At 43.9% G+C, this 18350-nt stretch overlaps 1 protein-coding gene across 1 annotated transcript in view; it reads right to left on the bottom strand.

Annotated features, from left to right (window-relative positions):
• The window catches only part of LOC146019754 (maltase-glucoamylase-like), a 146258-nt gene that overhangs the window by 69239 nt on the left and 58669 nt on the right, over positions 1 to 18350 (bottom strand). The window contains exons 13-17 of the mRNA XM_083152286.1: positions 17983 to 18096; positions 17075 to 17159; positions 13341 to 13458; positions 8653 to 8824; positions 4335 to 4451 (exon numbers count right to left, since the gene is read on the bottom strand). Of these exons, the coding sequence (XP_083008412.1) occupies positions 4335 to 4451; positions 8653 to 8824; positions 13341 to 13458; positions 17075 to 17159; positions 17983 to 18096 (606 nt within the window). The remainder of the gene's footprint in view (positions 1 to 4334; positions 4452 to 8652; positions 8825 to 13340; positions 13459 to 17074; positions 17160 to 17982; positions 18097 to 18350) is intronic.

Here is an 18350-nt window from a genome sequence, read left to right as displayed (position 1 = left end):
GGATATAGGCAATAAAATCCCTGTTTCCTATATTTTCTGCAGCAAGGCACTCTCAGTCAGATAGCCGGGTGGACACCCTGCGCTGCTAATAAAGCAACAGGGACGTCCTGAGCAATCGGTAACGTCAAGCAGAAGCCGACACTGCCCTCTATCTAAACCATTAGTGTTTGGAAACACAACTTCATCTCTCTCTCTCATCTGGTATCTGATACTAGCCTAAGATACCAGAAAGCAGAAGGGATATTTTGTGATACAAAAGCACACTACTTTCCTCATATCCAGCATGGCAAACCAGTGTGCTAAATTGATATATCTGGGATACAAGAAATTGTGCACAAACAAGAGTTGTGAAGCAGGTAGGATTGCCCCACATACGTATCATATGACAAAATAAGATACATACATGATAGCTTATACCGTAACTCACAAGGGGCATCCACAAATTAATAGTCCGCTTATTGAAGAGTACATTTTCACGACTGGAGAACAAAATTATATGTTTTAGATCGTATGAGTAAAACCTATGCTTGATACTATATGAATAAAAATTAATGTTTCTCTGTATTGGAACAATACATTGAGTTGGGACCAGGGCCGCCGAGAGGCAGGGGGGGCGGGTACATTTTACCCGGGCCTGCCAGGGGGGCCCGGGTCCCGACACACAAAAAAAAAAAAAGTTTTTTTTTTTAAAGGGGGCGTGGCCACGGGTCCGCGATTAGGCCACGCCCATGATTTCGCCTAAGCCCGGTCAGCGATGGCTGTCCTGCTCCTGCTCCTGCTCCAAGTTCCTGGTTCAAAAGGTAATGCCGGTAGATAATTTGGAAAAAATGTGTTTGAGTCTCAGGTCCTGCGCTCCTTCTCAGGCAGCCTTTTTAATTATCACTTGTTAGGTCTCCCTCAGACCTTGTATGGATACTTGGATGTGGGTAGGTGTGATAATTTTGACAGGCGCCCAGAATTAAAGTAAAATTCAATTTATTGATGGATAAATATTCATTGAAAAACAATCAATAAAAGACAATAAAATGTAGAGAGAAAAAAATTTAAAAAATATGTCGAAAAATTCTAATTTCTTGTAGGAACAGATAAAAGGTGAATCCTTACCCCTAGGGGTATTTGGAGCCAGCAAGGGATGGAATGTGGCAGGGATGCAGTCCGGAAGTGCACCCTGCTGTGGCCCCAAATACCTATGCACTGTGGTAGGTACACCTAGAATCCGTCAGTCCGTTAGTCACTTGTGCCGACGCGTTTCGAGCCTCTGGTGCTCTTCTTCCAAGGCACTGCCAAGCATCAGAGGCTCGAAATGCACCAGAGGCTCGAAACGCGTCGGCACAAGTGACTAACGGACTGACGGATTCTAGGTGTACCTACCACAGTGCATAGGTATTTGGGGCCACAGCAGGGTGCACTTCCGGACTGCATCCCTGCCACATTCCATCCCTTGCTGGCTCCAAATACCCCTAGGGGTAAGGATTCACCTTTTATCTGTTCCTACAAGAAATTAGAATTTTTCGACATATTTTTTAAATTTTTTTCTCTCTACATTTTATTGTCTTTTATTGATTGTTTTTCAATGAATATTTATCCATCAATAAATTGAATTTTACTTTAATTCTGGGCGCCTGTCAAAATTATCACACCTACCCACATTCAAAAGGTAATGCCGCCCGCAATGCATGGCTATGGACAGGGGGAACAGACAAAAAGCGTGTGTGTGTGTGTGTGTGTGTGTGTGTGTGTAACAGGCTGTGTATGTATGGATATATGTGTGTGTAACAGGGTGTGTGTGTGTGTGTGTGTGTGTAACAGGCTGTGTATGTATATATGTGTGTGTGTGTAACAGGCTGTGTGTGTGTGTGTGTGTGTAACAGGCTATGTATGTATGTATGTCTATATGTGTGTGTGTGAGTGTGTAACAGGCTATGTGTGTGTGTGTAACAGGCTTTGTATATATATATATATATATATATATATATATATGTGTGTGTGTGTGTGTGTGTGTGTGTGACAGGCTATGTGTGTGTGTGTTACAGGCTATGTTCTGTATGTGTGAAGGAACAGGCTGTGTATGTATATATGTGTGTGTGTGTGTGTGTGTGTGTAACAGGCTGTGTGTGTGTGTTTGTAACAGGCTTTGTATGTATGTATATATATATGTGGGTATGTGTGTAACAGGCTATGTATGTATATGTGTGTGTAACAGGCTATGTATGTATGTGTGTGTGTGTGTGTGTGTGTGTGACAGGCTATGTATGTATATGTGTGTGTAACAGGCTATGTATGTATATGTGTGTGTAACAGGCTATGTATGTATGTGTGTGTGTGTGTGTGTGTGTGTGTGACAGGCTATGTATGTATATATGTGTGTAACAGGCTATGTATGTATATGTGTGTGTAACAGGCTATGTATGTATATGTGTGTGTGTAACAGGCTATGTATGTATATGTGTGTGTGTGACAGGCTATGTACTGTATGTGTGAAGGAACAGGCTATGTGTGTGTGTTACAGGCTATGGCCCTCATTCAGGTTGGTGCGCTCCCCCGCACGGTCACACAGGGGAGCGATGTTGTGCATGTGCAGCCACTTTGTGTGAGCGAGCAAACCGATTATTTGCCGCCCCGATCGCATACAGCAGTGTGGACGGAAGCGTGGGGTGGTGGATATGGGTTGCGCCGATGGGAACTCCCATGACGTGGGTGCCGGGGGAGGGCAGCTGATGTCACCGGATGTCAGCTGCCCGCCCTCTTCTCGTACAGGAGCGCCACAGATCTAAGACAGCAGAGACTGACAGATCTGCGAGCGCTTGAGAAATGATTTGATGGTCGGCGACCGCACTGCCCTGCACACAAGCTGCAAATCGATGATGATGTAAAACATCCGTTTGCATGCGTGAAATCGGAGGTATTTAGATGACCCGCAAAGCTGCAAATTTTGCAGCTTTGTGGTCAATCAGAATGACCTCCAATGTGTGTGAAGGGAACAGGCTACATGGGGCCCATTTATGACGGATCATATATGGAATGCGATCTGGGTGGGACCATACTGCGCAGGATCACATGAGATTAAAGAGGTTTAATGGACACAATCCCCCCTCTCCCTCCAGGTGCACATACCGCTGGCCATCACAATGCATCTGCTCTTGGCGCCGGATCTGAAGCTTTGGGGGACGCAGCAGATACCGGCAGCTCAGCTCGGCGATACTGCAAGTAGTGGCATCTGCTGCTTCTTGCCAGCAGGTTGAAAGAACTGTTGCCGCTTTCCCTGCTGCGTGTGTGAGCTTGGGATCCTTATACTCCAGAGGCGGTGCTTCAAATGGGGATGATCGTGCCAGCCACAGATCTTGGAGAGAGGAGCCGTGGGCTGGCCACCCCTGCTGTATGGCATAGGGGTCTGGGCAGCGCAGGGGGGCAGAGGGTCCCTGTGACGGATAGGCAGACAGCAGTGGGGTCCTTGCGGAGGATGGGAGCTATTACCTAGTTCCCATCCTCCGCAGGGACCCTGCCGCTATCTGCCCATCCGTGGCCAAGACCCCTTACTCATATGGGCGCAACCCATATCCACCACCCCACGCTTCTGTCCACACTGCTGCATACGAACAGGGCGGCAAGTAATCGATTTGAATTTTGTGTAGCATAATGTGTAAGGGGCAAGTATAAGGGGTCTACTATTGTGTTGCATAAAGGGTATATGGTGTGGTACACACCCCTATATCCTTTAATGGCCACACCTCTTTTCTGTAGCTCGCCACTCAAGGGGGGACCCGTGACGTTGTTGTACCGGGGCCCAGGATTTCTCTTGGCAGCCCTGGTTGGGACAGGAGTACCCCTAAAAAACTCTCAACATCACACAACTGACAAAAGTCACCCTTCCTTTAAAAAAAGTAAGACAAAATAAAAGTTATATTTTAAATCGATAATACTACATTAATACATCATATAAGTGTGCCTCAGGTAAGACATAATCAGTCTTATCTTGCACTCTACTGCAAAAACCCTTTTACTAGGGTTGGGCACTAGCCAGAGGGTTAGGAAGGTTAGGGTTGGGCACGAGAGGGGAGGGTTAGAAAGTGGGGTAGGAGTGTTATGGTTGAACAGTAGCGAGGAGGGAATGTCAGGGTGTGGGGAGGCAGGGGGAAGATAAGTACACACCCCGTACCCCTGTCGAGATACCAGCATCAGTATTCTGACAATCGGCATCCTGGCGAGAGTCATCTATATGTATTCCATAATAAATATGGCCATCAGGGCTGTGTGACAATCGGTGATATAGATGAGCAGTGACACCCCCTTCCCATCACTTTTAGGTATAAATCCTGTTCGTGCTCCATCATTACCTTGTAGTTCTCTGCATTGTGATTTCTGGAGAATGGATAAAAGGCACCAACTTGCATCCATCGTCGGCAGAGCTCTTCCGGGGAGTCCTCAAAGAAGCCGCAGATGTCTGCACCAACCTAAGGAGAAAATGTTGGTTATTGTATGCAGGAATAATACACTGTATAATATACTGTATGATATGTTCCCATATACACCCAGCATCTATACACCACTGACCGCAGGAATAATACACTGTATAATATACTGTATGATATGTTCCCATATACACCCAGCATCTATACACCACTAACTGCAGGAATAATACACTGTATAATATACTGTATGATATGTTCCCATATACACCCAGCATCTATACACCACTGACCGCAGGAATAATACACTGTATAATATACTGTATGATATGTTCCCATATACACCCAGCATCTATACACCACTAACTGCAGGAATAATACACTGTATAATATACTGTATGATATGTTCCCATATACACCCAGCATCTATACACCACTGACCACACGAATAATACACTGTATAATATACTGTATGATATGTTCCCATATACACCCAGCATCTATACCACTGACCGCAGGAATAATACACTGTATAATATACTGTATGATATGTTCCCATATACACCCAGCATCTATACACCACTGACCGCAGGAATAATACACTGTATAATATACTGTATGATATGTTCCCATATACACCCAGCATCTATACACCACTGACCGCACGAATAATACACTGTATAATATACTGTATGATATGTTCCCATATACACCCAGCATCTATACCACTAACTGCAGGAATAATACACTGTATAATATACTGTATGCTATGTTCCCATATACACCCAGCATCTATACACCACTGACTGCAGGAATAATATACTGTATAATATATGTTATGTTCCCATATACACCCAGCATCTATACACCACTGATCGCAGGAATAATACACTGTATAATATACTGTATGATATGTTACCATATACACCCAGCATCTATACACCACTGATCGCAGGAATAATACACTGTATAATATACTGTATGATATGTTCCCATATACACCCAGCATCTATACACCACTGACCACACGAATAATACACTGTATAATATACTGTATGATATGTTCCCATATACACCCAGCATCTATACCACTGACCGCAGGAATAATACACTGTATAATATACTGTATGATATGTTCCCATATACACCCAGCATCTATACACCACTGACCGCAGGAATAATACACTGTATAATATACTGTATGATATGTTCCCATATACACCCAGCATCTATACACCACTGACCACACGAATAATACACTGTATAATATACTGTATGATATGTTCCCATATACACCCAGCATCTATACCACTAACTGCAGGAATAATACACTGTATAATATACTGTATGCTATGTTCCCATATACACCCAGCATCTATACACCACTGACTGCAGGAATAATATACTGTATAATATATGTTATGTTCCCATATACACCCAGCATCTATACACCACTGATCGCAGGAATAATACACTGTATAATATACTGTATGATATGTTCCCATATACACCCAGCATCTATACACCACTGACCACACGAATAATACACTGTATAATATACTGTATGATATGTTCCCATATACACCCAGCATCTATACCACTGACCGCAGGAATAATACACTGTATAATATACTGTATGATATGTTCCCATATACACCCAGCATCTATACACCACTGACCGCAGGAATAATACACTGTATAATATACTGTATGATATGTTCCCATATACACCCAGCATCTATACACCACTGACCGCACGAATAATACACTGTATAATATACTGTATGATATGTTCCCATATACACCCAGCATCTATACCACTAACTGCAGGAATAATACACTGTATAATATACTGTATGCTATGTTCCCATATACACCCAGCATCTATACACCACTGACTGCAGGAATAATATACTGTATAATATATGTTATGTTCCCATATACACCCAGCATCTATACCACTGACCGCAGGAATAATACACTGTATAATATACTGTATGATATGTTCCCATATACTGTACACCCAGCATCTATACCACTAACTGCAGGAATAATACACTGTATAATATACTGTATGATATGTTCCCATATACACCCAGCATCCATACCACTAACTGCAGGAATAATACACTGTATAATATACTGTATGATATGTTCCCATATACACCCAGCATCTATACCACTGACTATAGGAATAATATACTGTATAATATACTGTATGTTATGTTCCCATATACACCCAGCATCTATACACCACTGACTGCAGGAATAATACACTGTATAATATACTGTATGATATGTTCCCATATACACTCAGCATCTATACCATTGACTGCAGGAATAATACACTGTATAATATACTGTATGCTATGTTCCCATATACACCCAGCATCTATACACCTCTGACTGCAGGAATAATATACTGTATAATATACTGTATGTTATGTTCCCATATACACGCAGCATCTATACCACTGACCGCAGGAATAATACACTGTATAATATACTGTATGTTATGTTCCCATATACACCCAGCATCTATACACCACTGACTGCAGGAATACTACACTATATAATATACTGTATGTTATGTTCCCATATACACCCAGCATCTATACTCCACTGAGTGCAGGAATAATACACTGTATAATATACTGTATGTTATGTTCCCATATACACCCAGCATCTATACTCCACTGAGTGCAGGAATAATATATTGTATAATATACTGTATGTTATGTTCCCATATACACCCAGCATCTATATGCCATTAAGCGCAGAATGCAGATGGGGATGGAATTTCTGCGCTTCATTCATAGCAGCTGCAGTATCACCTCCTGCCTAAATGTCACAATGGGCAGTATTCAATGTGAATAATTCTCCGTGCATGGTGAGAGATTTTTTCTCTCGCCATGCACTCGCCGTGTTCCGGAGGGCTCGCTGCCACTCCTGCTCCCTCTATTCAATGTGGTTAAGACTCGCCTCCACTCGCGGCGAGTCTTAACCCCTGCAGCGGACGAGCGTCCGCGGCAGGGAGCTGGCAGGGAGTAGTGGGACGGTGGCAGCCAGAGAGATTAAAGTCTCCCTGGCTGCCCCAGAACATATGTGGAAGGGAGGGGGCTCCCCGGGACCCAGGAAGCACAAGCTGCCCCCCCCCCCCTATAGCCAGCGGGGGACCCAGTATTCACTGCACCCAATCGTGCATATGTAATGATCGGATGCAGTGAATATATGAATATCTAATGAGCGGCTCGAGCACTCCGGCCCCCTGCTGGCTGCTCTGTGTAAAAAAAAAAAAAAAAAAATTACAAAAATATTTTTTTTTTTATTAAATATATATATAAGCACATGAATAAAAATAACATGCCCCTTCACAGAAAAAAAACCTTTTAGTTTAAAAGTTCACATTCCAGCTCTGCATGAAAAGATGGAGATTTGCTACACGGCGAGACACGGCGAAAATCACTTAGAAAGACGGCGAATATTTCACATTGAATAGGGTTGCTCGCTTTTGGAGAGCAAAATGCTCCGTCCGAGGCGAAAAAAGCACAAATTCGCTATAAAACAGGGCGAATTTTTCTCATTTAAAACTGCCCAATGAAATAATAGTGGGCCCATTGGGATATCATTACTGGATGTGTAGTTAGTCCTAGTCCACAAATTACTCTTGAGGGTTATACAAATCTACAATCACCTCAAAAACAAACAGAAAGGGATCTCACACAACAACATTGCTGGGGTAGGGATATATTTCATATGATAAGTTCTCTGTACCAACTACAGGCACCACTCAGGCCAAATCAACAGCATGTGAATCAATGAGGGTTCATGAATTTCTTCACCCCTTTCTTCGAATGCCCTCAAAAACGTAACTTGAACCTCCACATAGTGTAACACTGATACATTTATTGCTGAGTTCAAACTGTTAAAATAACAAGCCTGGTACCGTAAGTGGCCATATGTGTAAGGCGTATTGTCAGCATATACAGAGAGTAAGGTCGTTCTGGTCAAAACACGTTGGCGGCTGTGGAGGTACAGACTACCGTATTGTGGGACCTTATCTGGATGTTTTGAATTCTGCTGAGGTGAAACCCAATGACTTCAGAGCAATACTATCTGTACCCTATTCTGCTGTTGCTCTAAGAAACATCCGACACATAATAAATTGGGTCAAGATGCTCTACACAATTTCCAGCTAATTCGGTTAGATGACCAATTGTTATTTATGTAATGATAATGCCCTTACATAAGGTATTCCAAACAGATTGAACTCAAGCATTCCTGGTATTGCCCATTTAATATCATTCCAATTGGCTGCATTATCTCCAAGCCAATGCCCTGAGTATTTGCCCGCTCCAGCGAACGTAGATCGGGAGAATATTATGCTTCTTTTTCCAGGGAAAACAGCTTTGATGGCTCTGAAATTGAAAAGACATTAGTACAACGATCTAACAACAGATAGATATAAGAAGGTGGCCGTGCCAACGTTCTAACAACAGATAGATATAATAGATATAAGAAGGTAGCCGCACCCTGGATGACAGCTGCATGTGTGTCCGTGGGTCACCAGACTCCCAAATTGACACAAACGCAAAAAAGATGAAAAAATAATTAAATAAAATTAACAAAAATAAAACGGTTAAAAAAACAAACATAGACACAGAGATGGAAGTGACCCAAAAAACCCTTCCCTGTTTCCGGACCAGGAAGAAGAGGGTTACCAGATGATAAAAGTAACAGGTCTCGCCATCTACTGGTGAGAGAAGGGGCACACAGCAGATGGTCAGTCCTGTTACTGTTTTATCTGGTAACCCTCTTCTTCCTGATCTGGAAACAGGGGAGGAGGTTTCTGGATCATTTACAGCTCTGTGTGGATTTTTTTTTTACCGTTTTATTTTTGCACATTTTATTTCATGTTTTTACTGGAATAAAATCTTTTTGATGATCGACCACCCTCTGATTGGAGACTTTTTTTGACTGGTGGAAGTACGTGGAGTACCCCAAAGATACGAATATAGGGCCACCTGGGCCCTTATTCAGATCTGATTGCAGTACAAATTTGTTCAGAAAATGGGCAAAACCATGTGCATTGCAGGTGGGGCAGATGTAACATGTGCAGAAAGAGTTAAATTTGGGTGCGGTGTGTTGAAACTGAAATCTAAATTGCAGTGTAAAAATAATGCAGCCAGTATTTACGCTGCTCTCTCTGCACATGTTACATCTGCCCCACCTGCAGAGCACATGGTTTTGCCCATTTTCCAAACAAATTTGTACTGCGATCAGATCTGAATAAAGGCCCTAGTGAGGTGAGTCTTGGTCCATAAGGATCCTTGTCTATTATTGGCTTGAGATACCTTTATATGAACAAAGGGCCTTTGGATGAGGTCAGTATATATCACCCTACATAACAGACAGTGCCTAAGGATATCAGACTAAGTGGAGGAACTTTGTACAGAGGGTTCTTTCCTAACAAGAAAGATACCTTTACGTGATAATAGGGACCTTGTTTAAGGTCAGTGTGTTCTCTGAGGGATTTTACAGCGAATCAGAGGAAGATCTCAAAAGATTGAGGACCACTGAGACCACACTATTCTCCAGAGTGGGGAAAAACATTGGAGTGTTTTGTCTCCCATTTACAGTACATCTATATGTGTCCAGGATAGCGCTGAAGTGTGTCTCCATCTTTTTTTGCATTATTACAATGATGTTATTTCCTGCCACCACTTCTTCTTCTATTTAGAAAACAATGATGTCCTGGTTTAAATTTGCAGGAGTGCAAAACAAACAAGGCTTCTGTGGGGGCAAATACCAGCTCATCGCCAGCAACTCAAGGCTTAGATGGGGAAAATGCCAGTCCATCACCAACAACTTAAGGTTTCTATGGGGAAGCCAACAGCCATAGGATACAGAATAAGTCCACTGGATATGGGGGTGTCATTGACCCAGAAGGGCAGAATAAGCCAAAACCAGTGTACCCCAGGACCAACAGCAGGATAGACAGACAGGCAGCCACTGCCACTGATTTTTCCCCCACCAAACAATTATAATAACTGGGTAAAATGGATGAGTATAGCGCTCGAATTACCTCTGTGCGAAGGGGCTGCAGACCCAGAGTGGTCCAGACTCTAGTTACAAAGTTTTGCAGGTGGGGAGGTACTGCGCTCACCTTCTAAGGTGCTTATACAGCCGGTAATTGGCCTCTAAGCACCCCTTGAATGTTGGGATGAGTTTACCTGGAGTGTAACCTGTAGTGTACCAATGGGTTTAAATGTTGCCAACGTGTGGTCAATAATCTGAGGAAATGCTGGGTTGGTGCAAAGGATATTTATTGATGTAAAAACAATTAATTGGGGAAATAAGGATGGGGCTGGTGGCCGTGTAACTTCCACTCAGTATGACCTTTTCATACCCCCACTATCCACGTCGGCGTGGAGTTGAGAATAGAAAGTGTGGCGAGCACAGCGAGCCACCGAGCCCGAAGCGTGGTATTCACAGGTATTCGCGTCCCCTCGCGGGCTTCACAGGTATCCGCGTCCCCTCACTTCGGGCTCGGTGGCTCGCTGCGCTCGCCACACTTTCTATTCTCAACTCCATGCCGACGTGGATAGTGGGGGTATGAAAAGGTCGGAGGACGTGTACCGCCGCCCCTCGTGGGCTCGCTGCGCTCGCCACGCTTCGGGTTGACGTTGATCGTGGGGTGGCGTTAACAATTGGGGGGGCCCAGGGTGGCTATTTGGGGTCTGTGGCCCCAAATATGTAAAATCGGGTCAATTGGGCCATTTAATATTTTGCGTCGGTCGCATCGCATGCGATTTTTTGGCCGTATTCGATGCGACCGAGTCGATTTACATTTTAACATGCATTTCTATGTAAAATCGCGGGCATCGCATCGGTCGCATCGCATGCCATTATAATGGCATGCGATGTACATGCGATGCCCGCGATGGGCGCCGTTCTAGATAAACAGTACCTTAATTTCTTACAATTGTATTTAGGGGGCAGGCATGGGACTAAGCAACCACTCAGTGGCAGAACAACGCAGGTGAGGGTACCAAATGAGGAGGGGTGACACAAAAATGCAGGCTCCCCCTTATTGACAGGAGACAGTTCATGCACTTTAACATAACATGCAGCACTCAGCTCCTGTCACATTGAAGGACTCTACACTGCAAACAGGCAACAGTTCTGGCAAAAATGGGGGTAAAGACATGCCCCCTCCCCATGAGTTCACAATGATCCTTTCAATGCCAGTTCCACTTTGAAATTGGCGCACCTATGCGCCACCTCCTTTTGCACCAGTGACACTCAAGTAGGTAATGCTGATGCAGCCATTCCCGGCTACGCTACGCTGACAACGTACCTTAGGCTACATTGTCATGGTAGCCATTGCTATGCGCCCGGCTAATATGTAACTAAAGGTGCCCATACACTAGAAAGATGTATCTGCAGATCTGGCTGGTTGGAACAAAAACATGGTTCTGGATGAGTGACAGTTTGTCAGTTTTCCAGCATTTCCAAGCAAATGGTCAACTGTCATTTGCTCTCATCCATAACCATGTTTTTGTTCCAACCAGACAGATCTGCAGATAAATCTGCGTGTGTATGGCCACCTTTACTGGCGGCTGAGCTTCGGCGGCTGGCAGGAGGGTGGAGATCCCGGCGGGCGGGCGGCCAGAGGAGACACATATGGGTCCTTACAGCAATGTATGTAATTCAGTGCAATGCCGCTGGAGGAGCATCACATGGTTTCCCTGCTCCCTCACCGGCACTACGCTAATTGTGTACATTGCGGGGACTGTCATGGTGGATGGGGAGCCGAGTGCTGGAGGCGGGGAATGGTGGCACCGGGGTCATCATTAAGGTAAGTATAATGCACTACAAAGGCACACACACACTACACACACACCGCAGCCACTAACACAATCACATCCCCACTATCCACATCATACACCCAATATCAGCGTGGGCGTGGCGTTAATTTTACAAAGTGAGCCACTGAGCCCGAAGCGTGGCGAGCGTAGCGAGCCCTGTGAGGGGACGCATATCCGCGCCCCCTCGCGGAGCGCGCTGCGCTGGCCACGATTTGGGCTCGCTGCGCTCGCCACACTTTATAAATTTAACTCCACGATCACGTGGATGATGGGGGTATGACGTGGATAGTGGGGATATGATCCATTATGTATTAGCACAGCTCCAGTTACGTATATTACGTAGTTTAAGTAAGTTACGTAATTTGCGTAAGTTACGTAGTTTACGTAGCCAGCATAGTGGTGTATTGGTATCTTCAATACACCACTACGCAAACTATGTAATGGGCGCCCTGCGAATACTTAAGTACCCATTCCTCTGGCTCAAACTTTCGCCACCTTATTCTCTGGTTTAAAATCCCAACAACATATTGTTGGTCTGATAAAAGGGAGTTTGGAGAATCCTGGTAATAGAAATCTATCCTGAATGCTATCTTTGCATAACAGTAAATATTACATTTTTGCAATGATTAAAAGAAAAACATTTTACTTCAACTGGATTGTTACTACACCACCTAAGACAGTATACTATATGTGCATAATTTTATTATTATCATCATTATTATTATTATTGTTGTTATTATTATCTTTTATTTATATGGCACCACTAAAGGTCCATAGCGTCTAATTACAAAATACTTTTAAAATAATAATAATAATAATAATAATAATAATAATAATATAAATAATAATAATAATAATAATAATAATAATAATAATAATATAATAATAGGGGAGTGCATTAGCAGAATGAAAAGGATGTGTATAGGGAGATAAGGTCAGATTTGCACTCAGCATAGCAATCTCTCACAAATTAATAACAAGGTTAATTGGTAGTATAATGCCCCATCATGATGTAAATTGTACACTGTATACATTTGATAATAAAAATAAAACAAATTCTTACTCATCTGTAGCAAGACACATTGAATAGCCATACAAATTATGGACATCGTAGTGGGATCCCCACGCTTGTTGTGCATCCATGCACAGGGTCTTGGAGAACATTAGTTTATCCAAAATTGCTTTTAAAAGAAGACAAAGAAGGAACATTTTTATTGTTTTAAATCTCACAAATATTATTTTGGTTGAGTTATAAATGTGTCTATTCTGTGATATATCCATCTGCAGCTTTTACTGAGGCTCTTACAAGAGAATCAACTGCAGACAACCATTATTACAGATACTAGGTGAGGTGACATTACAATTAATGCCTAGCTTTCATTTTGCTAACTAGGCTTACATATACATATTAATTAATTGGTGAGAAAAAAGGGAAATAGGGAGAGGACCAGAGCAAAAGTATATGTATATGTAATATAGATTATCTACAATTATGCAAGGTAGACTTGAGGAAGATCTCAGTGTGTCAATCACGTGGAGGTGCTCCTCTAAGATCTCAGTGTGTCACTCATGTGGAGGTGCTCCACTAAGATCTCAGTGTGTCACTCATGTGGAGGTGCTCCACTAAGATCTCAGTGTGTCACTCAGGTGGAGGTGCTCCTCTGAGATCTCAGTGTGTCACTCACGTGGAGGTGCTCCTTTAAGACCTCAGTGTGTCACTCACGTGGAGGTTTTCCTCTAAGATCTCAGTGTGTCACTCATGTGGAGGTGCTCCTCTAAGATCTCAGTGTGTCACTCATGTGGAGGTGCTCCACTAAGATCTGTGTGTCACTCAGGTGGAGGTGCTCCTCTGAGATCTCAGTGTGTCACTCATGTGGAGGTACTCCTCTGAGATATCAGTGTGTCACTCACGTGGAGGTGCTCCTCTAAGACCTCAGTGTGTCACTCACGTGGAGGTTCTCCTCTAAGATCTCAGTGTGTCACTCATGTGGAGGTGCTCCTCTAAGATCTCAGTGTGTCACTCATGTGGAGGTGCTCCTCTAAGATCTCAGTGTGTCACTCACGTGGAGGTGCTCCTTTAAGACCACAGTGTGTCACTCACGTGGAGGTTCTCCTCTAAGATCTCAGTGTGTCACTCATGTGGAGGTGCTCCTCTAAGATCTCAGTGTGTCACTCATGTGGAGGTGCTCCTCTGAGATCTCAGTGTGTCACTCACGTGGAGGTGCTCCTTTAAGACCTCAGTGTGTCACTCAAGTGGAGGTTCTCCTCTAAGATCTCAGTGTGTCACTCATGTGGAGGTGCTCCTCTAAGATCTTAGTGTGTCACTCATGTGGAGGTGCTCCACTAAGATCTGTGTGTCACTCAGGTGGAGGTGCTCCTCTGAGATCTCAGTGTGTCACTCACGTGGAGGTACTCCTCTGAGATATCAGTGTGTCACTCAGGTGGAGGTGCTCCTCTGAGATCTCAGTGTGTCACTCACGTGGAGGTACTCCTCTGAGATCTCAGTGTGTCACTCACATGGAGGTGCTCCTCTGAGATCTCAGTGTGTCACTCACGTGGAGGTGCTCCTTTAAGACCTCAGTGTGTCACTCAAGTGGAGGTTCTCCTCTAAGATCTCAGTGTGTCACTCACGTGGAGGTGCTCCTTTAAGACCTCAGTGTGTCACTCACGTGGAGGTTCTCCTCTAAGATCTCAGTGTGTCACTCATGTGGAGGTGCTCCTCTAAGATCTCAGTGTGTCACTCACGTGGAGGTGCTCCTTTAAGACCTCAGTGTGTCACTCACGTGGAGGTGCTCCTCTAAGATCTCAGTGTGTCACTCATGTGGAGGTGCTCCACTAAGATCTGTGTGTCACTCAGGTGGAGGTGCTCCTCTGAGATCTCAGTGTGTCACTCACGTGGAGGTACTCCTTTGAGATATCAGTGTGTCACTCAGGTGGAGGTGCTCCTCTGAGATCTCAGTGTGTCACTCACGTGGAGGTACTCCTCTGAGATCTCAGTGTGTCACTCACATGGAGGTGCTCCTCTGAGATCTCAGTGTGTCACTCACGTGGAGGTGCTCCTTTAAGACCTCAGTGTGTCACTCAAGTGGAGGTTCTCCTCTAAGATCTCAGTGTGTCACTCACGTGGAGGTGCTCCTTTAAGACCTCAGTGTGTCACTCACGTGGAGGTTCTCCTCTAAGATCTCAGTGTGTCACTCATGTGGAGGTGCTCCTCTAAGATCTCAGTGTGTCACTCACATGGAGGTGCTCCTCTGAGATCTCAGTGTGTCACTCACGTGGAGGTGCTCCTTTAAGACCTCAGTGTGTCACTCAAGTGGAGGTTCTCCTCTAAGATCTCAATGTGTCACTCATTTGGAGGTGCTCCTCTAAGATCTCAGTGTGTCACTCATGTGGAGGTGCTCCACTGAGATCTCAGGGTGTCACTCAGGTGGAGGTGCTCCTCTAAGATCTCAGTGTGTCACTCATGTGGAGGTGCTCCTCTGAGATATCAGTGTGTCACTCAGGTGGAGGTGCTCCTCTGAGATCTCAGTGTGTCACTCACGTGGAGGTACTCCTCTGAGATCTCAGTGTGACACTCACGTGGAGGTGCTCCTCTAAGATCTCAGTGTGTCACTCACGTGGAGGTGCTCCTCTGAGATCTCAGTGTGTTACTCACGTGGAGGTGCTCCTCTAAGATCTCAGTGTGTCACTCAGTTGGAGGTGCTCCTCTGAGATCTCAGTGTGTCACTCACGTGGAGGTGTTCCTCTAAGATCTCAGTGTCACTCATGTGGAGGTGCTCCTCTGAGTGTAAGTAGTTCTCTCTTTTTGTCTGGGGCACTCTTTATTGTGTGCCATCTCTTCATTACATTCATGGAATTTTGTATTTAATGATTATTAAAACATTTTAGAATAGTCAAAAGCACAGGTTCTCAAACTCGGTCCTCAGGACCCCACACAGTGCAGGTCTCCTCACAGAACCACAAATTAAATAATTAGCTCCACCTGAGGATCTTTTAAAATGTGTCAGTGAGTAATGAATGCATCTGTGCACCTGCCGGGAGACCTGGAATATGTGAACTGTGTGGGGTCCTGAGGACTGAGTTTCAGAACCCCTGGTCTGGAGCACTCTTCCCTTCTATATAGTCTGCAAATACGTAGTATGGGCCAGGGCCGTCTTTTCATATGGGCTTAATGGGCACTTTCCCAGGAGCCCCAGGTGTGCGAGGTCCCTATTCTGATAGCTGAGGATCCCCTTTTTCCAGGGATACCAGAATTTAGAAAATCGGCCATGGGAAACTGGAGATATTCCAAAAGCTGGGACTCTCCCTTTTTCTGTCAACACTAGCGGCTTGTCTCTATCATGCCCAGAACCAGAGATATCAGCCTTCCAGCAGCCAGTCCCTGCTCCAGCTCCAAATGTCTGGTGTACAGTTTTATATTTTTTGTCAATGGAGTGCTCTGGCTCCTGATCTCTGATCCCCAAGTTCCCAGCACCTCCTCAAAGTTGGGACTCTATGTTTTTATACTATTGAAGGCTAACAAATCTATTTCCAGATAATGGCAATATCTGCAGTCAAACAAGCTGCCCTTCCACTGGAAAATGACGAATATTAAGGCCACTCCATTATCCAACCCTCCCCTGCGTATAAAAGACCCCCTACCTCCCTGGAAGTCATTTACAAGGGACCCTTCATTCAGCTCAGTACCCTGGGTCCTCTGGCGACGATCTCCTCATCTTCTCTTTTAACTAGTTGTCTCATAATTGTAAAAATTTGATTATTATGAAAGGTTTCTTGTATTATGTTACATAGTCTCACCGGGTGTGTATGGGGGGTAGTTCAGATTGTTATATGCACAGCCTTTGCTGGATCCTTGAACAAAGTTGGAAACTTCATTCATATCCTGTTCAGAAATACAGTGAATAAGAAACTTCTCATTAGTAACCAGGGGCAACGTCTCAATGCAAGTATTCTACTAATACAGGGCAATAAGGGCAACGTCTCTATGGAAATATGCCACTAATATATACTAATATATTCTCATATAGGACAGCGTTAGTTCAAGGCCTCAAAGTAGATTCATTGTCCATTTGCACCATGTGTTATTCTGATGGCCTCATATGCAATAGTGCAGTAATACACAACAGTCACATTCAACAACAGTCACATACAACAGTCACATTCAACAACAGTCACATTCAACAGTCACATCCAACAGTCACGTTCAACAACAGTCACATACAACAGTCACATTCAACAACAGTCACATACAACAGTCACATTCAACAACAGTCACATTCAACAGTCACATCCAACAGTCACGTTCAACAACAGTCACATACGACAGTCACGTTCAACAACGGTCACATTCAACAGTCATGTCCACCAACAGTCACGTTCACCAACAGTCACATTCACCAACAGCCACATTCACCAACAGCCACATACAACAACTGTCACATACAACAGTCACATTCAACAACAGTCACGTTCAACAGCAGTCACATAAAACAACAGTCACATTCAAGAGTCACATTCACCAACAGTCACATTCACCAACAGTCACATTCAATAGTCACATTCACCAACGGTCACATTAAAGAATAGTGACCCACAAAGGACTGTAATGCTGCGTATACTGAGCGGAATAACAGATTTTGCAGTAAATCTAATTATTTCCAAATATCAGATTAATATGTATATACACGTTTATTATCATTACTTACAATCCATATACCGTCATACTTCACTTGCTTGTAAAACTCCAGACATTCATCAACCCACCACTTAGTACAGACATCACTAGTGTAATCAGGGTATACTGTAACTCCCGGCCAGACCTGCACAGTATAAAACCATGTATTATTACATGTAGACAGACAGACAATGTATTATTAGTGCAGACATCACTAGTGTAATCCGGGTATACTGTAACTCCCGGCCAGACCTGCACAGTATAAAACCATGTATTATTATATGTAGACAGACAGACAATGTATTATTAGTACAGACATCACTAGTGTAATCAGGGTATACTGTAACTCCTGGCCAGACCTGCACAGTATAAAACCATGTATTATTATATGTAGACAGA

The sequence above is a fragment of the Crinia signifera genome, chromosome 7 (genome assembly GCF_055691185.1).
Source record: "Crinia signifera chromosome 7, ASM5569118v1, whole genome shotgun sequence".
In the NCBI taxonomy this organism is placed as follows: domain Eukaryota; kingdom Metazoa; phylum Chordata; class Amphibia; order Anura; family Myobatrachidae; genus Crinia; species Crinia signifera.
This window is presented reverse-complemented; position numbering and strand designations above follow the sequence as displayed.